The following is a 20,874-nucleotide window of genomic DNA, read 5'->3' as shown; positions in this document are numbered from 1 at the left end:
TATATATATATATATATAGAGAGAGAGAGAGAGAGAGAGAGAGAGAGAGAGAGAGAGAGAGAGAGACAGAGAAAGAGAGAGAGAGATGGATAGAGACAGACAGAGGCAGAGATAGATAGGTAAATAGAGATAAAGGGATAAAGGGACAAAGATAGAGACAGACACATCTGTACATATAGATATGTAGGCGGGTAGATAGGTATAAATATAGAGGGACAGAGATAGAGATATAGAGAGAGAGGTAGGAAGATTGGTAGATATAGATAGGTAGAAAGACAGATAGAGAAAGGCAGAGATAGAGCTAGAGACACACACACACTCATATATGTAGAGATACAGAGACAGAGATGGAGACAGACAGATTTAGATGCAGGCAAGTAGAGAGACAGAAATGGAGACAGAAATAAGGACAGAGATAGATAGATAGAGAGATAGATAGATAGATAGATAGATAGATAGATAGATAGATAGATAGATAGATAGATAGATAGATAGTGGATGGATGGGCAGACAGACATTCAGACAGACAATACACATAAATATGTAGGTAGATAGGTAAATAGAGAAAGCTAGAAATAAATAGCACTCCTGTGTATAGATGGAACACCTATAGAGATAGACAGAAATAGATACATAGAACGAACTATATGCATAGATAAGTAGATAGGGAGAGAGAAGGAGGGAGAGTCAGAGAGACAGACAGAGAGAGACTGAGAGAGAGAGAGAGAGAGAGAGAGAGAGAGAGAGAGAGAGAGAGAGAGAGAGACGGACAGAGAGACAGAGAGAGACAGAGACGGACAGAGAGACAGAGAAAGAGAGCACTAAGTTGAGAACTCTCCTTTTGTTGCTTTTGCCCTTTGGCAGCTTTGAGTTTTCTAGAACTATGGAATGTTTGAGCTGGAAGGAACCATAGAGATCACCTAGTTTAGCCACTCCATTAACAGTTAAGGAATCTGAGTCCTGGAGGGGCAAAATAATTTGCCACAAGTTATGCACTTAGGTAGCTAAAGCAGGGCTAGAATTGGGGTTTTCTGACTCCCAGCTCCAGAGCTAGTTAGATGAAAAGTTCAGGGAAGCAGTGTGGTACAATGGAAAGGGCTCTCTGGCTTTGACCTCACTGGGGCTGGATTTGAATCCTGGATCTGTTGTTCAGTACACAGACTTAGATCAAGCCTGGTTGCCTCAGTTTTTCTCTTCTCTAAAATGTTGGAGTTGGACTAGATGGTGTCTGAGGCTCCTTCCAACCCTAGCTACATGCCTCTGTATTCTGGATGTAAATGCACATTTGGAGATGGGAGGCAACTCTGGGCACTTTCATTCAGAGGAGGAAAACTGAGGCTTAGTGACAAGAAATGACTGGTTCATGGTCGCCCAGTGAGTAGCAAATCTGCAAATCTAACTCTGGTTTTTTTCCATCATGCTACATTGCTCCAACCTACCTGGATTAATACAGGAAATTTTTTTTCCCTAGGAGACTTTTCAGGCTCCTTCTCTGAAATGTTAATTTTAGTAGGAGCCAGGAACAACCCTCCCACAGCCAGCATCCTTTCTCCCCCCACTGTCTATCAAAACTCTGCAGCACCTCTGAAGGGAGTCAGCAGATGCTTCCAGACAGGCATCATTTGGCAGGCTGGGACTCCCACCTCATCACTACTCCCAAGCAGCTAAGAATCTTCTGGCCAGGTCTGTCAGTCAGTCAGTCAGCAAGCATCTATTAAGCACCTACCAACGTCAGGCACTATGCTAAGCCCTGAGGGCTGCAAAGCAAGGTAAAGAATAATACCCACGGTCAAGGAGGTCACAGTTTAATGGGAGAGACAATACAAATTTATCCTATGTATAAAATGAATTGGAAATAATCAATAGAGGGAAGGTATCAGAATTAAGGGGGATGGGAAAGGCTTCCTGTAGAAGATGGAATTTTAACTTGGACTTGGAAGAAGCTGGAGAAGCCAGGAGGCAGAGAAGAGGAGGAAGAGAATTCCAGGCACGAGGGACAAGCAGTGAAATGTCCATAGTTGGGGCAGCTGGGTGGCTCAGTTGATTGAGAGCCAGGCCTGGAGATGGGAGTTCCCAGGTTCCAATCTGGCCTCAGCCATTTCCTAGCTGTGTAACCCTGGACAAGACACTTAACCCCCCTTGCCTAGCTCTTACCACTCTTCTGCCTTAGAACTAACACACAGTATTGATTCTAAGGTGGAAGGTAAGAGTTTTGAGGGGAAAAAAGAAAATGTTCCAAGTCAAGAGATGGAGTTTGAAATGGGTGCCTAATGCCCAAGAGAGAAGGTGGTTGACCAGGTGGGAGCCTTCAGTTTGAGCCCTGAAGTAGTACCTGGAGTTAAGCCTTCAGGTCTCAGAGTAAAGGTCACAATCCAGCCTCTAGGACCTGATTTTTGTTGTTCTGTTATGTCAGGTTCTTTGTGACTCCATCGCTATTCATGAGGTTTTCTTAGCAAGGATTCTAGATTTAGAGCCAGACTCTGGAGCTGCCAAGTACAACCCTCCTCATTTTCCATAGAGACAGAGGTCCTGAGAATTGAGCAAGTTGTCTAGGATTACATAGCCAGTAAATGTACAATGCAGGATTTGAATTCGACTCTTCCTGAAGCCAAATCTCACACATCCAATTTCATCACCTTTGTTATTCAGTGGTGCCCAATTCTTCACCATCCCATTTGTGGTTTTCTTGGGTTTGCTCCAGTTCATTTCGAAGATTCCTCCTCTGAATCAACGGAGGTAAACAGAATGACGGGATTTGTCGCAGAGGGTTGCACAGCAAGTAAATGTCTGGGGCTGGATTTGAACTCTAGAAGATGTCTTCTTGTCTTCAAGTCCAGAGCATTGTATCTACTCTACCACTTCAGCGGCCCACTATATACCACCTTGATGCTCCTAATCATGTAGCTAGGGGGGTGGGGTTGGGACTCTAACCCCTCTCCCATAGGAGGACTTGGTACTTTGGGGAGCCCTCCTGCTAGCTCCGTATCACATCCCACTTTAGGGGAGGGGAATAATCACCTCTCAGCCCAAGTAGGAAAACAACTGAGAAAATGTTGGACTGAAATAAATCTGAAGGGCCCCACTGCCCGCTCCGAAGCCATGGTCCATGGCTTGAGGTTTTTTGTTTGTTTGTTTTGTTTTTTAACCCCTGTTCTCTGTCTTAGTAACAACTGTGAGACCGAAGGGCAAGGAGCAGTTAGGGTGGGTTAGTGGATTGAAAGCCAGGCCTAGAGCATGGATGTCCTGGGTTCAAATGTGACCTCAGATACTTCCTAATTATTTGACCCTGGGCACTTACCAGCCCTTAAATGCTCCCCGAGTCTGGCTACTGTTCCCCAGCAATGACCCAGCCCCCTGGGTCATTGCATTGCTGCTAGTACAGAAGTCCATCAGTGTATCAGTCTTTGTGTACAATGTTCTCCTGGTTCTGCTCCTTTCACTCTGCATCAATTCCTGGAGGTCTTTCCAGTTCACATGGAATTCCTCCAGTTCATTATTCCTTTGAGCACAATAGTATTCCATCACTAATATATACCACAATTTGTTCAGCCACTCCCCAATCGAAGGGCATCCCCACATTTTCCAGTTTTTGCCACCACAAAAAACGGGAGAGCCCCCTGGGGAAACTGGCTTTCCACTGTCCCCCATGGACAGTGTTCATCCTCCTTAATCCAGACCAGAGCTGTGCTTTGGTGGCAGCTCACTGAGAAGTCCCTGTTTGCAAAAGTTCCTCAGCTCGTTTTCTCTTCCAGCACCCCGGAGGGCCCCGAGCCTGGCAGGAACCTCCAGAGGTCAAATCCATCCGCCTGCCCCCTGCTGTCCCTCAGCGTAGGTCCGGCCAGCCACGCGGACTCCTGTTAAATCTCCTTCCTCTTTCTTCCTCCTTCTTCTCCCCCAGCCCAACTCCCTCTTCCGATCGCTGCAGAAAGACTCTCCCCCGAACCCCGCGACCAAGGCGCGCTCTTTGTTCTCCGACCCCTCCGTGGGGGACTTCCACACCCGGATGGTCTCTGAAACCAGCAGCCCCCAGAAGTCCCTCCGGACAGCTCCGGCGGCGGCCCCGCCCCCAGGCCGCCCCTCCCCTGCCGGTTCCCCTCGGACCCGGCACCCACAGACTAGCGCCAGCAACCTGCACCTCCCCCAGGACCCAGCCGCGGCCAAGGCCCTGGCGACAGCGGGAGAGGAGCCGGGCATAGTGACCCACGAACAGTTCAAGGCGGCCCTCAGGATGGTGGTGGACCAAGGTGACCCCCGACTGCTGCTGGAGAGCTACGTGAAGATCGGGGAGGGCTCCACCGGCATCGTGTGCCTGGCCCGAGAGAAGCACTCGGGCCGCCAGGTGGCCGTCAAGATGATGGACTTGAGGAAGCAGCAACGCCGGGAACTGCTCTTCAACGAGGTGCTCGGGAAGGGGGGAGACAGTGGGAGTGTGATCAGGAGCGGGGATCTGCAAACCAGGGGAGCCCCCTCCCCTGAATATGTCACTGAGACAGCCCGGGGCCCTCACACTCACGGGGGCTCCCCCTGCCTCCCCAGGTGGTCATCATGAGAGATTACCAGCATGTCAACGTGGTGGAGTTATACAAGAGCTACCTGGTGGGGGAGGAGCTGTGGGTCCTGATGGAGTTTCTGCAGGGGGGCGCCCTCACCGACATCGTGTCCCAAGTCAGGTATGTGCCCTGTCCAGGGCTCTTCACCCTCCCGAGGTTCCAGACCTTCCTAGACTTTCCAAAATTCTCACTCTCTGCTGCCCATGAAGGGGGCAACCAGAGGCACCCTAACTAACCCCGGGGTCCTGGGGGAGCACAATACACACGTATGCACACCCTTACCCCTAGGGAGCTCCCCTAACGGTCTGATGCTGCCCATTTGACACTTGGTAAAACTGAGACTCATTGAAAGAAAGTGACATCCTAGGGGCAGAGCGTAAAAGTGAATTTTAATCTTTAGCCCCTAAACCTAGACCTGAGTCTGGAACCAGCTTGAAGGAGCTCATATTGTCCTGCCCTGAGACCTTGACATCTAGAGATAGAGGAACAGTTTCCAACCGTGGGAGGTGGCTCGTTCTGCTCCACTTGACTGGCCTCAGTTCCTCTACCTCCCCCCCAAAGCTAGTCCCGCTGAGGTCCTTTTCCCTACGTGCAGGCTGAACGAGGAGCAGATCGCCACTGTGAGTGAATCTGTGCTGCAAGCCCTGGCTTACCTGCACTCCCAGGGCGTCATCCACCGAGACATCAAGAGTGACTCCATACTCCTGACCCTGGATGGAAGGGTAGGTCCCTTCTCTGCTTCCTCCATCTCCACCTGCCATTCCACATTCCTTCTCTGCTCTGTCTTTTACATTGCACTCCCTCTTCTTTTCTTGATGCCTTGCCATCTTCTAATCAGCCACCCGCCCTCTGTCTGCTCTTCTCTCTCTTTCTTCTCTCCTCCACCAGGTGAAACTCTCCGACTTTGGATTCTGCGCCCAGATCAGCAAAGATGTTCCCAAAAGGAAGTCCCTGGTTGGAACGCCCTACTGGATGGCTCCAGAGGTGATCTCAAGGTCTCCATACACAACTGAGGTAACTCGGAGCTTTGATGGAGACTCGATCTCTGGACCTTAGAAACAACTCTCCTCAAAGTCCTCCCACACCTTCCCTTATGCTTTGTCCACTTGTCGACAAAGACATTGGTCTCCATGACTCCTAAAGTCTCTTCCATCTCAAGATCTCCCCATGGCTAGGGAGTAGGGATTTATGCATCTGGACAAATACTTTCTAGCATTGCTATGGAATAATTTTGGCCTCTCTCATGCCCCCACCTTGGCTGCCATAGAATGCCTTTCATTCCCCCAGTATTCCTAGTTTTAGTATTCTTATAGCTACCACCCAACCCTTCCTAAGTCTCTTGAGGTGGCAAGGTGTAGCAGATAAGATTCTGGACTTAGAGTCAGGAAGACTTGGGTTCAAATCTTGCCCGAGACACTTTCAAACTACATGATCCTGGGCAAATCATTTAACCTCTCTGGGCCTCATTTTCCTCATCTGTTAAAAAAAACTTCATTCATTGATCTCTAGGGTCATTTCTAGCTCTACATTTATTATCTTTTCCCATCCCTCTTCATCATTTCCCACTGGACGACATTCTGGGACTTGGCTGCTATCTCATGGCGATCTCGATCTCTCGCTCTCTCCCCTAATCGATCTATTTTAAACTTCTTCTTTTTTTTTTTTTAACCCTTGTACTTCAGTGTATTGTCTCATAGGTGGAAGATTGGTAAGGGTGGGCAATGGGGGTCAAGTGACTTGCCCAGGGTCACACAGCTGGGAAGTAGCTGAGTTCTTTTTTTTTTTTTTAAAGTTTCTTATTTATTTTTAACCTTCATTTGACATCTTAACTCTTTCCTTCCTTCTGGTCCCTCCCCTATCCATTCAGAAGGCAAGCAACGTGATATCCATTATGCATGTGAAATCATGAAGGACATGTTTCCGTATTAGCCATCTCCTAGTAATTTAGCTAAAGGAGAAGAGGAGTAGGGGTCAAGAGCTCTCTCCCTTGCCTTGCTTGAGTTAGTCCACAGCAGCTGCAGATGTGGCCTCTGGGGATAGTTCTTCTCTTTCAGGGGGTCAAGTTGAGAACTCTACATAGTAGACACAGTCAGGATAGGTGGCTGGCTGACAAGCTGGCTTGCTAAGGATAGGGAGGGCTAGTGGAGGGGAAGCACTGATATACATTTCATTTCTATAGGTGGATATCTGGTCTCTGGGCATCATGGTGATTGAGATGGTGGATGGAGAGCCACCATATTTCAGCGATTCTCCAGTGCAAGCTATGAAGAGGCTCCGGGATAGCCCCCCACCCAGACTGAAAAACTCTCACAAGGTCAGTAAGTCCTCACATCTTACCCTGTGGGCCATATATACCTTCTGCATCTAAAGGTGCAGAGCCCAGGATCTCAGAAACACAGAAACCACAGAGTTTGGATTTATATGAAAAGAACTTTCCTTTATCCACCGAGACTGAATCTACAAACATTCAAGCCATGGGGCTATGACGACATCCCCCAGTTTTCCATCATTATCAGGCCCTGCAGGAGAGTCACTCAACTCACCAAGACCCTTAAGTTAGTAAAACGTCAGGGTTTGGGATGAGTGAGGAGAGAAGCCGGGCAAGTAAGAGGTGAGAGCTCCAGAACCTAGGAAAGATGTACAAGTTATCTGTGCAAAGGGAAAAGTAGAAAAGAATGGAGAGAAAAGTGGGAGTGAATGAATTCTGGATTGGGAGTCAGAAGATATGAGTTCAAATTCTGCATCATCTGTCACCTTGGACAAATGGCTTTATTTCAATAGACTTTAGCTTTTTCATCAACAAAGGCATTGGACTCCATGATTTCTAAGGCCTCTTCCATCTCAAGATCTCTCCATGATGCATATGCACAAATACTTTCTAGCGTTGCTATGGTGGAGTTCAAAGGTTCCCAGACTATACTATCAAATCTCTGTCCAATACCATTGCTAATACCAAAGCCAGAGTCTCTCCCAGATCAATATTTTAAACAATAACTGCCTGAGGACAGCCAAATGAGAGGGATGGGGAGAACCTTGGGAACAGATTAAGACTGAGTTAATATAAGGAAAACTAATCACAAGAACAAGATGCTGACTGAAAAGATAAAGTGGGGGGGGGGGAATAAATAAATAAAAAAGAAGTAAATGTAGGAAAACACAGACACCAGGTCTGGAGTCAGGAAGACTCATCTTCTCAAGTTCATATCTGGCCTCAGATGCTTACTAGCTATGTGACCTTGGGCAAATCACTTCACTCTAGTTACCTCAGTTTCTTCATCTGTCAAATGAGCTGGAGAAGGAAATGGCAAACTGCTCTAGCATCTTTGCCAAGAAAACTTTGAAAAGGGGTCAGAAAGAGTTGGATGTGACTAAAAAGGACTGAACAAAAAGAAACCTTTCAACCTTCAATATGAATGGGTTAAACAACCCAAGAAAACCCCAAGAAATATTGGAAAGGATCAGAAATCTAGCAATTTGCTGCATACAAGAATGTTTGTTGTTGTTCAGTCATTTCAGTTATGTCCAACTCTTAATGACTCCATTTGAGGTTTTCTTGGCAAAGATATTGGGGTGGTTTGCCATTTTCTTCTCCAGTTCACTTTAAGATGTGGAAATTAAGGACAAAATATGGTTAAGTGACTTGCCCAGGGTCTCACAGCTAGGACTTATCTGAGGCCATATTCGAACTCAGTTTTTCCTGACTCCAGGCCAGATGCTCTATCCACTGTGCTTCCTAGCTGCCCTATACAAAAGAAGCATGCCTAAAAAATAGACCTTTTTATACAAAATTCATACTCGTAATTACCAGCAATTTATACCTGCTCGGCTATCAGGAAATAAGACTGCAATGCCACACTGACACCTGGTGGCTAGAAGAAGAAACAAGGGGTGCCACTGAGCTCCTCATTTAAGAAAAAAAAGGGACTGGGGAGGAGAGGAAGAGAGGGGACCCGCCAGCAGCGTTGGCCCTGCCCCAGCAACTCTGAGATAGATGCACGATGACGTGGCTGGTTGGTTGCTGTCCTTCATATTCGAAAACGACCAGAATGACATCACTACGTCAGGGTCAATGTTCTATGTGTTGGACTATGGCTGCTTAGCCCTGTATGAGCTCAGAAGGCACAAAGAGCCCGTATGAACAGCTGGGACGGAGCTGTCTCTCCATCTGCACATCTCAAGTCTCTTTGGAGTTTCTGCAATGTTGACAGCTGACCGCATAGTATTCCTCAGTTCTTGGATTCACCCATTGCTGGTCCCCGGGATTTAGCAGTGGGGCTCAGGCACCTCAAAACAAGCCTCCTTCTAAAGATTCAGCAGCTTAGTTGTTTTTTTTAACCCCTATTTTCTGTCTTAGTAACAATTATTTTTTAACCTTACTTATTTAAAAAAAAATTTTCTTTTAAAGAATATTTTTCTATGGTTCCATGATTCATGTTCTTTCTCTCCCCACTTCCTGGAGCTGACGAGCAATTCCACTGGTTTATGTCTTATTTTAGCAACAATCCTAAGGCAGAAGAGCAAGGATTAGGTAAAAAGGGTTAAGTGACTTGTATAGGGTCACCCAGCAAAAAGAATCCAAACCACTGATCTAGGCTGGATGATATAAATGGCTTCTCTCTGAGTTATGTTTTGTTTTCTAAAGCACTTTCACTATGTTATTTCATCTTTACCACAACTCTGTGAAGATAGCAAGCGTTATATTCTTACTCTCATTTTATAGAACAAAAAGCTAAAAAAAAATCTCATAGAAGTTAAATGACATAGCCATGCTCAGAAAGGGACTCGGTGGTGGGTCCAGGTCTCCATATTAGGGCTCCCAGTTCCTAGTATCCTTTATAGTGCCCTTTGCGGCATACCAGAGTACCCCTATCAAATGAAGGGATGGCTGTGTCTCCCCCGGATTCCCATAACTCCAGGTTTTTTGGATCTGTATTCAGCAAAGGGCTCAACACTTTCCCCAAAGCTGTTCCATTGCCCAAAAAATATTCTGTTGATCTGAATATAGGTAGTAATTCCCACCTTCCTCCAATTCTGAAGATCATTCTTATTTTTTCTGAAATTTATATCTTTTTCTGAAGATTATATCTTATAATCACTCCTCATATAGGTTGAATAGTTCTTGGCAGTCAATAAATAAGTGTAATGAAGATGAAGAAATCAGAGAGTTGTTTATTTGACTGGGGGAGAAAAAAACGAAAGAAAAGGCATAGATAGGATTATAGATCTTTTGAGGAGGATCTTAGAATTCATTCTAGCCCATTCTTATTTTACAAAAGAAGAAACTGAGGTCCAGGGAAGTAATTTGCCCAAGGTCACACAGATAGTGTGAGAGGGCGGCTAAGTGGCAGACAGGGTCTCCTACTTGGAGTCAGGCATACCCAAGTTCAAGTCTAACTTCAAACACTTAATAGCAGTATGACTCTGGGAAAATCACTTAACCCTGTTTGCTTCAGTTTCCTCATCTGTAAGATGAGCTGGAGAAGGAAATGGCAAACCACTCCAGTATCTCTGCCAAGAAAACCCCAAAAGGATCATGAAGAGTTGGACACAACTGAAAAACAACGGAACAACACCACATAGATAATAAATTGCAGAGGTGGGATTTGAACCCAGGTCCTCTGACTCCAGGATTATTGCTCTTATTATATGTCAGAGTCAGATCAAGGAGTCTATCCCCACCGGAGAAATATTTTAAATATTTCAAACATTCCAAATAAATGTATATTCATACATAATTTTGTGTATTTTTTTCAATCAATATCTGGGGGGATGTTTTTTCCTTTGGATGAGATTTCATCTTAAGGGTACATCCTCTAGTCACACAAATATGATGATCTCAGTAAGCTACAAGCCTAGGAAACAAAGAAGTCCAACTCTGGCTTGATAAGGAAGGCTGAATGTAAAGTGCTTTAATAAGCTTTGCTATGGTACCTATTATGTGCCAGGCACTGTCTAAGTATTTTTATGTCTCATTTAATCCTCACAACAACCCTAGAGGTGGGTGTTATTATTAATCCCAATTTACAGTTGAAGAAAATGAGGCAGATGAGACTACCTTGTCCAGAGTCACATTTAGTAAGTAGCTGAGGCTGTATCTGAATTTGAGTCTTCTCAACCTCAGGAGGCTCTGTGGATAGAGCACTTGGACCTGGAGTCGGGAAGACCCAAGTTAAAATTGGACCTCACACACTCCCTAGCTCTGTGACCTTGGGGAAGTCACTTAACCTCTGATTGCCTAACAAAAGGATTCACTGGAGAAGGAAATGGCAAACCACTCTAGTATCCTTGTCCAGAAAACCCCAAAGAGTCAGACATGACTCCATGACAACGATTTGCTGACTCTAGGCTCAGCTCTCCATTCGCTTGCCACCAGCCGTCTCTGAAAAATAGAAGGTACTTTTGATCCACTTTCTAGAACCGAAGCCTGTTTGAAATGGGTCACATAACATGAGAAACATCCTTCTAACATCAAGGTAGGCATTCTGAGGAGTTGGACGGAGCGGCACCAAGGGTGACAGAATACTTCTCAGACAGGAACAGAGCCTCCTTCATCTGGCTCTGACCCAGGGATAAAAATGACGGCTTTGGAGTCAGGGGACCAGGGTTAATGCCCCATCCCTGCCACCAACTATCTGTGCCAGCTTGGGCAATTCACCGAACGTGCCTACACAGGTTTCTCCATTTGCAAAACGGACTAGATGGCTTCTGGGGTCCCTCTATCTTCTAAGGTCAACCATCCTGTGCTTGTTCTCTGTTCCATCCCCACAGGCTTCCCCAGTGCTTCGAGACTTCCTGGAGAGGATGCTGATTCGAGATCCCCTGGATCGAGCGACTGCCCAGGAGCTGCTAGACCACCCCTTCCTGCTGCAGACGGGGCTGCCCGAGTGTCTGGTGCCTCTGATTCAGCTCTACCGAAAGCGCACCTCTACCTGCTGAGCCTACCAGCCAAGTCCACCTGCCACCCAAGCCTGGGGACACTGGATCCAGGGAGTACCAGCAGCCTTTCAGGCAAGGCTAGGAACAGTGCCTGCCTCATCTCAGTATTTTTCTCCAAAGACTGAATGTGAAATGATCCCCCAACCCATCCGGGTCCCATTGCCCTTTGGTCCAATGGGCCCACTAGGACTTTCCCCCTTGATTTCCCTCTCTGCATCCCAAGAGAGACGCTGGTTACCTTTGGGATACCTGAGGCAACTCTTGGCAGGATGATATTTGGGGATTTCTCCGTACTCCAATATACATCCAATTCTTTGTACAGAACTGTTTCTGAGGAACTCTGAGGACCACAATAGTCTTATCCAAGGCCCGCCGGGCTCCAGGGTGAGAGCCAGTTCTTCTCTCATCTTCATTCGGGGACTTAAGAACATTACACCGAACCATGTGCTTCAGGCCCGCCAGATAGAAAATCAGAGGTGTCTCTGGGAGGAGCTTGTTGGGGGAAAGATTTTAGAAGCAGAAGATATATTTCCCTCCCTTACATCCAACTTCTTTGGGGTAGGGAGTGGGGAAGGGTATGGATATCTTACCCAAATCTCTCTTCTGGCTCAGCATACATCTTCCCCTACAATCTGGGTGCTGCTCTGGTTCTGAGCCAGAAACTGAATCAATCTTCAGCTTGAAAACAGAAACTATTTTCAGTAGGAAACTGTCTCAGGAGAGAATGTCCTCTGGGACAAAGGGATGATTCCCTCTAAGAGTTAGAGGAAGCAATCAGGAAGCCTTTGGCTCTGGTTAGATCCCAAAGCCAGGATCAATAAGTCCAGCCCCATCCTCATTCCCAGATAACTTGGTTGAGGGATTTCTTCCTCTTTGCCGGCCCGGTTTCTAAGACCAAGATAGGTTCCTGGCACGTCTGCATTTCAGCCTAGGGGAGGTAAGGTGAACCAACCTTTGGGATCCTTTCAAAAGTGGGTCCTTCCATTTCTGGAGGACCCTTGGACTTCAGAAGGTCAGAAACAAGAGGTGTCAGAAAGCAAAGGTCGGGTCATTGGATTTCACAAATGGAACCCCTTGCTCCACTCCACCAGGGAGCCAAACCATCAGGGTTCAACTCTCCACTGGAAGTATCAGTGGAGGCCTGAGGAAGCTGAATTGGCCTTCAAGGTCTCATTTGGACATTTTGTGAAGACCGTTCCAGGGATGAGGCTCTCAGAACAATTTACTTCTGTTTCCTTAAGCCTTTCGATTTAATTCAACAAATACCAATGGAGCAACACTTACGTGAGAGCACAGTACCAGGGTAGGAGCTCCTTCCCCTCTCCATCATCAGGGCTATTGAAGAGAGGGATCTCCAAGAAACAGTTTTCTCTGCTCTACTCCCCAACCAGAAGGGATTTTCGGATCCCAATGTTTCCCTATAACCTGATTTGGGGCAAAAATGAGAGTCTTTTTTTTTTTTTTAAGATCAGAATTGGAAACTGATCATCCTTCCTAGAGAACTTTTGTGAATTGTTTGCACTTGTTTCCTGTTTTAAATTAAAATGGGTGTTCTTAAATTCAAAGCTTGTTGTGCTTTCCATTTTCCTGGAGAGACAAATTGGACTGCCATTGGGCTGCCCAGGAGCAATCAGAGACAAAGGTGGATGTACCTGATGTCTCCTTTTCACACTTTCATCATCTAATGTGAATCTGAAATTTGAACAATGACAGAGGGAGACAGAATGTGAATGACCTGCCCCAGGCCCCCTGGGAAGAGAGGACTATCTAGGGATCTCTCCCCAAACCAAGGAGGGAGTTGAATGTTGCCACAGCACCTTGCAAAGAGCTGGCTACTCTGGCAGGTGGCTGTCTAACACTGGCCCTTTTCCCCATCCATGCCAGCTAGCTCCAGAGCTAGAAGAAGGCCCATGGGAAGTCACTGGGGTATTTCTCTTCCTGACATGGTCTGGTCTTATGTTTCCAACAAATGAGACTATTTTAAGAGAAAAGGTCAAAAAAGGGCATAATAAAAAGGGGTGGATCTGGACTTAGAGTTCAGATCTTGCCTCTAACATTCTATTTTCAAGGTGGCTCTGCAGCTAAGTGGTTCAGTGGCTAGAGCATTGAGCCTAGAGTCTGGTCTCAGGTACTATGGGACCCTGGACAAGTTACTTAACCCCTATTTGCCTCAGTTTCCTCATATGTAAAATGGGGATAATAATAGCCTTAGCTCTCGGGGTTGTTGTATCAAATGAGGCATTTGAAAAGTGTTTAGCATAGTGTCTGGCACATGGCAAATGCTACATAAGTTATTATTATTTATTATTATTGTTATTATCGTTACTACTAGAACCTTGGACCTAAAGTCAAGAAGACCAAAGTTAAAATCTGGCCTCGGACCCTTGCTAGCTGTGTGATTTTGAGCAAGTCACTTAACCTCTGTCTACTTCAGTTTCCTCGTGTTTAAATAGGAATAACGATAGCACCTATCTCCTGGAGTTTTGTTTTTTAAACCCTTACCTTCCATCTTAGAATCAATACTGTGTAATGGTTCAAGGCAGAAGAGTGGTCAGGGCTAGACTATGGGGGTTAAGTGACTTGCCCAGAGTCACACAGCTGGCAAGTGTCCGAGACCAGATTGGAACCCAGGCCCTCCCATCTCCAGATCTGGCTCTCAATCCACTGAGCCATCCAGCTGCCCCCATCCTGGTGTTCTAAGAATCAAGTGAGATGATATTCATAAAGCTCTTGGAATATAACATGTGCCACATAAAAGTTATTATTGTTGTTGTTATTAATGTCTGAGTGGCCATGGACAAATTTTTAATCTTTCTAACTCCCAGGAAATCCTCTCAGTGTATAGGCTCACTGTTCAGAGCTAGAAGGAACCTTTCGGACCATCCAATTCAGTTCCCCCATTTTGTGGATTAATTGACTTGCCAGGGGTCATACTGTGCTTGAGGCAGGATTCAAACCCAGGTCTTCCTGGCCCTAGTTTTACTTGGGCAGCCTTCAGTATCAGATGGAGAGTGATCCACCTTGGGCGAAGGGCAAAAACCAAAAGGTAAAGTGAGAGGTCTCAGAGAAACATCGAAAACTGTCCTCTTTGGACTGGGCTCAGTTCCAGTCTTGGCTGTGCCACCGAGTAGCTGAGTGACCTTAAACAAGCTCTTTCACCCTCAGGAAAGATCCGGAGCTATTTCCTGGTGGGTGACGTATTCGGACACGATTATCATTCTCTTTGAAGGTCCTTTCTCACAACGAAATTGTCCTCCCTTGACTCCTCACCCCCAAGATTTCACAGACGCTTCCCAGGGACCTAGGGGCAGAGAGTCCCCCAAACCTTCCCTCTCCCTCTGCACCCCACACCGCCAACAACAGCCCTAGCAATGAGACCTCTTGGTGAGCTCAGGCAGAAGTAAACAGCAGATTCATCTCTTTGCAGCAGCTGAGCCCAAAGAGAATAAAACAGCCCAATTCCCCCAATTGAATAATACTGGATTTATTAACTATGATTCTGAGTTAATCTTCTTTCTACAAAACAACCTCTTCTTCCAGAAGGATATGGATAAGTTACTTAGCCTCACAGTCAGATCATTACCTAGAACCACTTTGGGACACCAAAGCCTCAGGGATTTGGGTTAGTTTACAGTGTAAACAGTGGTATTTGGAAAGCAAAACCGTTTGGGGGAAGCTTCCTGCCTGCACGGAGACAGGCAGTTTGGGAATGATGCCCTAAAGGAGAGAAGATGAGGGAGAGGGTCTAGTTCCAGTCTGGAAACCTTTGCCCTGCAGAGAGGGGAGATTCCGGATGCCAAACTGGTGGACCTTGACAAGTTCCAAGCGGGGCTGTGCCGGGGCTCAAAGCTGGAGGGAAAGCCAGCCAGCCAGCCATATGTGTTCTACGAGGAAGACACACAAGTCCGCCCCACACACAGTTATGTACACACAGGAAGGACCTGCTGCGGTTTTTGAGAAACATCACTTTCATCAAACAATCTCTTGGCAACTCTGTGAGCCTAGCAGCCTCTCTTGTTTACCCAGTCAATCAAGGCTGAGGTGACATTTGACCCAAAAGCTACATGTCCGCTATGCTGGGAAAGGATGGGTCAGCTCCTGGCATGGTCTACTTGCCTAGGCTTAGTTGGCTTTTAAAGATGAGCCAAAAAAAATGGTATTCTTGCACTACATATGAAAATTCAACAGTCAAAAAGAGAGCAATTCAGCAAGCAAGTAGTAGAAGGAAGCAGTTTGCAGCCGAGCTGCGTGATTCTGCCACCCCCTCAGACCATTCTGAGATGGATCCGAGGTCTAAAGAGAAGCTGGCAAACTTCGAGGGGGGAAAGAGGGGAGAGGAGCTGGAGACCCCAACTTTAGAGGGCAGAACTGAATGAGGAACTACATTCTCCAACTTGAAACACTCCAGAAACTGAAGCTGATGTGTTAGACTTTTAGAGGAGGGCAATTGTTTTAGTAGGAGGGCAAGAACTATCGGGGAGCAGAGAATGTCACACAAAATGTTCACAATATCCTATCAGAGGTTCTCCTTCCCGGAAAAAAAGTTTAATTAAAAGGACTTCTTTTAGCCCTCATTTCACCACAACAAAATGTCTTCAAGTAGCTGGATGACCCCCCCCCTTCCCCAAGAATAGGAAAAAAGATTGGTAGGCATTAAGACGTAGCAGGGGCATGAGGGAATTTTTAAAAAAGTCGTTGGAGTGAGCCTTAGTTCAAATCCTTGCCCTGTCATTTACCACCTATGTAACCCCAAGCAAATCTCTTTATTTCTTTGAGTCTCGGTTTCTTCAGCTGTAAAATGGGGGAGGCTAGCCTAGATGGCCTCTAAGGTTCCTTCCAGCTCTGCCCCTATACTCTTTGATCAATCCTTCCAGATCTTTAACTAGATTGAATCTTGGGCCAAGCAGAGAAAGGGAACATGGCAGTCGCTAGGGGGCACCAGAGATCAGATCCTGAGCGGGGCCAGGTGGGGCTGGACCACCATCTTGGAGACACTCTCCTCTGGTTGGACCGGTCCCTGGGGACCGAGCATCAGAAGGTCTTTGGAGTGGAGGGAAGCCATCCTTTTTGGAAAATAGCCCCAGCTCTCTTCCCCCAAGTGTCACTGGAGCCCAGGGGGCAAGGAGAAAAAAAAAAAAAGAATTCCCGAAGAAGCATAAGGACCAACAGAGAAGCTGCCTCCTCAACCCCTCTCCTTCTGCCGGTTCAGGCTGAGAGATCAGCATCTCCTTTCCTTCCACGAAGAGATTCTTCTTGGTGACAGCTGGCCAGCCCAGAAGCCCTTGGGGGGGAAATGCTCACACTCTCCGCAGAAGCACAGCTTTCTCAAATTCCCAACCCAAGGGTGGAGTTTGTATTCCCAAATCTGTACTCAGAAAAAGACCCTGCCGCCCCCACCCACCCCCAGCCAGCCACCCACCAACTCTTCTCCTCAGCCTGCTAACAAAAATTCCACCAGCAAAGTCTCTCTCAAAGCCCCTGAGCTTCCCCAGGGTCCTAGTGCCAGCGTACAGACGCAGGCACACCAGTCTAGGCTAGCGGGGAGGGAGGGAGGAAGAGGGAGGAAGAGGAAGGAGGACGGGGGAGGAGGAGGAGGAGAGAAAGAACCTTTTAACCACTTCTTGGCAGTGGCTTCTGACTCACTAATGTGTCGGTAATGGGCCTGAAATTGGACCACGTCCCACGGGGGTGGTGATGAGGCGGGGTCCGAATGGCATAACCACTAGGTTCCCTGGCGAGATTCAACTCCAAGCATCCGTCATGGCTCTGCCCTCCATGGAGAGCCCAGCTAGGAGCTGCAGACTTTGGAGCAGCTTCCTTCCAGCTCTTGCGGGAGTTGGATGTCATTTAACGGGGGACCTGCAGCTAGTGTGGGCTCCGCGCTTCACTGCTTCTTAGTTTAACATCACAAACACTTCAGTCAATTATCTCCCTCACCGAGCTTCTATTTAGAGAGACATTGTCGAGGTTCTTAAACCTCCAATCAGGCCTGCTGCTTTCTGCTGGATGTACAAAGCCTCCAAATGGGACTGATTTGAAAGTGAAGGGGGAAATGAAGACACCCCCCATCTGAAGCCCAAACCTCAGAGAACACCTTCTGGGCACATGGTGAGAGAAGGGGAGGGGGAGGGGGCACAGGAGTGGGGGAGCACTAAGTTCCCCTTTAAGCAGCTTAGAAATGAGTGGAAATAGTGAAGTGGAAGATGTGGGGAACTGGGAATACAAAGGGTAGGCTAACTTTATAAACCTTCCGATTCCATTACCTCAAAAACCATGTAGAAATTGAAAGAGCTTTAGCTGTTTTCCCATTGGCTCCCTTCAGGAGTCACTCAACTTGTGCCTCAGTTTCCTCATCTATAAAATGGGGGGGGGTTGACTACACCTAGATCCCTTGGGGTTCTAAACCTATATGCTCCTGTGGTCTAGGGGATATTAAAGTTAAAATATTAAAGATCCCTGACCAAGTGTTTTTCATTCCTAGTGAACTGCCTTTGGAGGAAAAAAATACTCTTTTGTAATCCTTTAAGACATAGTTTTCTTCCCTCAAAGACTCAGAATAAACGACAGAATCAGGAAGAAGCCTTTTGTCCCTCAGGTCTCGGGACCACCCTTTTGTTCTCCCCTTGCCCTGGCACTGGGGTACCATGGCTATTGGTGTAGGAAGAGAAAGGACTGTGCCATGCACATACCTGGAGCAAGTTTGCAATCCCTTGGGGCAGATGGCTGCCAGCATCCTGAGAAGGCATTCTCCCATCCCTCAAGATGCTGTGGCTGCAGCACAGAGAATAGACTAACACTTCTACCGTTTGCAGAAATTGAGCACTAAAGGCTGGGGAAGCAGCAAGGTGAAATGGGAAACAGCCCTGGGTTAGGGAATAAAGAGCACTGGCTTTGGTTCTGGCTCTGTCACTTCCTGTATGACCTTGGGAGAGTCACTGAATTTCTTCTGGGCCCTGGTGTTCTCATTTATGAAATGGACAGATTAGAGCAAATGAACTCTAAGATCTTTTTCGGGTTCAACAATCTATGATTCTAGGTCTCTCTAACAGGCTAAGACCGGCAAAGACACCTTCAAGACCAGGGCCCTGGTCTATTGGGTACCAGTTTTTCCTCTCCTTGCATTTAGTGCAAGGGTAAGACAAGAAAGGGGGAGAGCTGGCCCACCAGGTGGAAATGGAAAATCTAGAAGAAATAGAAAAGAGGGAGGGATGGGGCTGAGGGAACATGGGGGAAAGGAAAGGAGAAAAGTGCAAGCCCCTCAGAGGGGCTGTTCAGAGGCCATGGCTATTCTGGCTACTCTGGCGGGTAGGATGGAGAAGCAGACCTGGGAACTACAGAAAACGTGGATGGTCCTATTAGAAAGAGCAACTCAGGACTTTGAAGAAATGGGAGGGTCAGTAGGGAAAAGGAAATGGGATGTTACATGGACCCGGCACAGGAGAATATGGGTTTGGGGAATTTTTGATGAAGTGCCCTGGGGCCTCTTCACCGCTGAGCTTGCAAGACCACTGCTTCTGCCTCGGTACCCTCCTGCCAGGGGGTCTGCTGGCCCGGCAGAGAGAGGGGTAGCGAGTCAGGCTCCTGCTCCAGCCCGCCGTCTGAACCTTGCGCCTCCCCCACTAGACTGGGGATGTCCGGCGCAGTAGAACGGCGGCGCAGACCGAGACGGCCTCTCCCGGGGCCGCCCTCAGGATGGAGGGTGAGCCCACCAGGAGCCTTGATTAGGGTCAGAGCTTTGCCCTCCAGGAGCTCCTGAGAGCGCCACCTCCCGGTGCCCGACGCCTGGGGAGAATTTGACCTGGGGAGCTGAGCTGCTGCTCGGACCCGCGCAGCCTCCTCTTCGGTCACGGAGCCCAGCGCCAAACTCATGCTGCGGCCAAATTCTGGCCGCTCGTTGCCAAACGATCTTTGTCGGCCTGAGCCCTTGCCCCCGGAACCGGTTTCACCTCCATGGCCGCCAGCTGCCCGGGCGAAGCGGGCCAGAAGGGGCCGCGGCAGGCGGCGGGGGCTAGGCCGACGACGCTCAGGGCTGGGCGCAGCGCTGGACCGGCCTGGGGGACTGTCCGAGGTAGAGCCCCGTGCGCGGGCGGCCGCGGCAGCCGCAGCACGGCCCCAGGGCCCCGTGAGCGCTTGGACGCAAGGACCGTGGCCTCGGGCAGCCGCAAGCTGCAGCGCAGTGAGGCCGGCGCGGTTGGTGCGGTCGAGGCGCAAGCCAAGGCGGCGGAAAGAGCGCACCAGGAACTCGAGCACAGCTCCGTGGCCACACGCTGCGGCCCACATCACTGGGCTGTTGCCTGCCGAATCGGCCGCCTCGGGGTCGCCACTGAACTGCACCAGCAGCTGCACGGCGTCCAGGTGGCCGCGCTCGCAGGCCAGGCTCAGCGCCGTACGGCCCCGCTCATCTCGAAGATTCACGGCCGCGCCCTGCTCCAGCAGCAGCCGCACGAAGCGGGATCTGAGCGTGGGGTCTGGCAGCCCCACCGCCACCATGAGTGGCGTGCGCCCCTGTTCCGCCCGACAGTCGATGATGCTACGGTCCAGGGCATCCAGGACAAAACGTGCCAGATGCACCTTGCCAGCTTGCATAGCCTCCAGAAAAGTGCGAGTGCCCGCCCGAGGGCACAGATCCTTTGGCTTCAGCATCGCCCAGGTCCCCTCAACTGCGCTTGGCCTTGGCGCCTCAGGAGTGGGTTCCACTGCCCTGAAGGTATCCGGGCCTCACTTAGGAAGACCAATACACTGCTGGGTCTCCGAGCTGCTCTTGGTGTTCCACGTGTACGTGGCTCTGGACCAGGGCTCTTGCACCTGCGTCTTGGGCTTGGCGCCCAGATGTCCTAAGGACGCCAGTCTCAGGTCCTGGATTTCCCACGAAGCTGACGCCCTTCTCTGGGGTCCCTGCTGCTTGTTGTTCCAGACTCTTCTTGCTCCCAGACTTCACGCTTAGATATTTTGCTCCACGCTGCTCCCTGGAGTCTAGCTGTCCACTAGACGGTAACTACAGGTCCTGGGCTCCCCCGCTGGGGTTCCCAACTACTCTTCTTGCCCCTCGGTGTTCCCCAATCCCATACCTGGGGGGGCCTCTCGCAGCTATTCAGGTGATCGCGTCTCGTGTTTCAGCCTCCCTAGATACCCTGCCGAAGCAACCGTGGAGGCGATGGGATCTCTTCCAGAGCTGGTGGGGAGCGCTGCTCCTTAGGCTGCTGGCGGCGCCGCCGCCGCTCTTCCTCCCACTCGGGGGGGTGGGGAGGGAGAGAAGTGCGCTGGGGTGCCAGTTTCTCGGGGGATTAATTGGATCAAGAGCAGTCGAAGCTGCCCCGCTGGGAGGCCAGGTTTTATAGCCTCAGGGGTTGGGGTAGCTCGGACTCTCCATGGTAATTGATGTCTCCTC

General features: G+C 48.6%; 2 protein-coding genes across 3 annotated transcripts in view; one reads left to right on the top strand and one right to left on the bottom strand.

The window, feature by feature from the left end:
• LOC123237916 (serine/threonine-protein kinase PAK 6) overlaps positions 1–13,051 on the top strand; it is a 39,382-nt gene extending 26,331 nt beyond the window's left edge. The window contains exons 3-8 of one of the 2 annotated variants that reach the window (XM_044665132.1): positions 3,899–4,399; positions 4,537–4,670; positions 5,146–5,272; positions 5,439–5,564; positions 6,730–6,864; positions 11,319–13,051. In XM_044665132.1, coding sequence (XP_044521067.1) covers positions 3,899–4,399; positions 4,537–4,670; positions 5,146–5,272; positions 5,439–5,564; positions 6,730–6,864; positions 11,319–11,486 — 1,191 coding nt within the window. In that variant the 3' untranslated portion in view covers positions 11,487–13,051. The remainder of the gene's footprint in view (positions 1–3,898; positions 4,400–4,536; positions 4,671–5,145; positions 5,273–5,438; positions 5,565–6,729; positions 6,865–11,318) is intronic. The other variant, XM_044665133.1, reaches the window with a different exon arrangement.
• Positions 13,052–18,971: 5,920 nt separating this feature from the next.
• Positions 18,972–20,129, bottom strand: ANKRD63 (ankyrin repeat domain 63). Its single transcript, XM_044662216.1, has one exon. The coding sequence runs from the start codon at positions 20,127–20,129 to the stop codon at positions 18,972–18,974; it is 1,158 nt and encodes a 385-aa protein (XP_044518151.1).
• Between the last annotated feature and the right edge of the window lie 745 nt (positions 20,130–20,874).

Source organism: Gracilinanus agilis, chromosome 2, assembly GCF_016433145.1.
Source record: "Gracilinanus agilis isolate LMUSP501 chromosome 2, AgileGrace, whole genome shotgun sequence".
Lineage (NCBI taxonomy): Eukaryota > Metazoa > Chordata > Mammalia > Didelphimorphia > Didelphidae > Gracilinanus > Gracilinanus agilis.
Note: the sequence above shows the minus strand (reverse complement) of the source record. Positions and strands in the feature narration are given on the sequence as shown.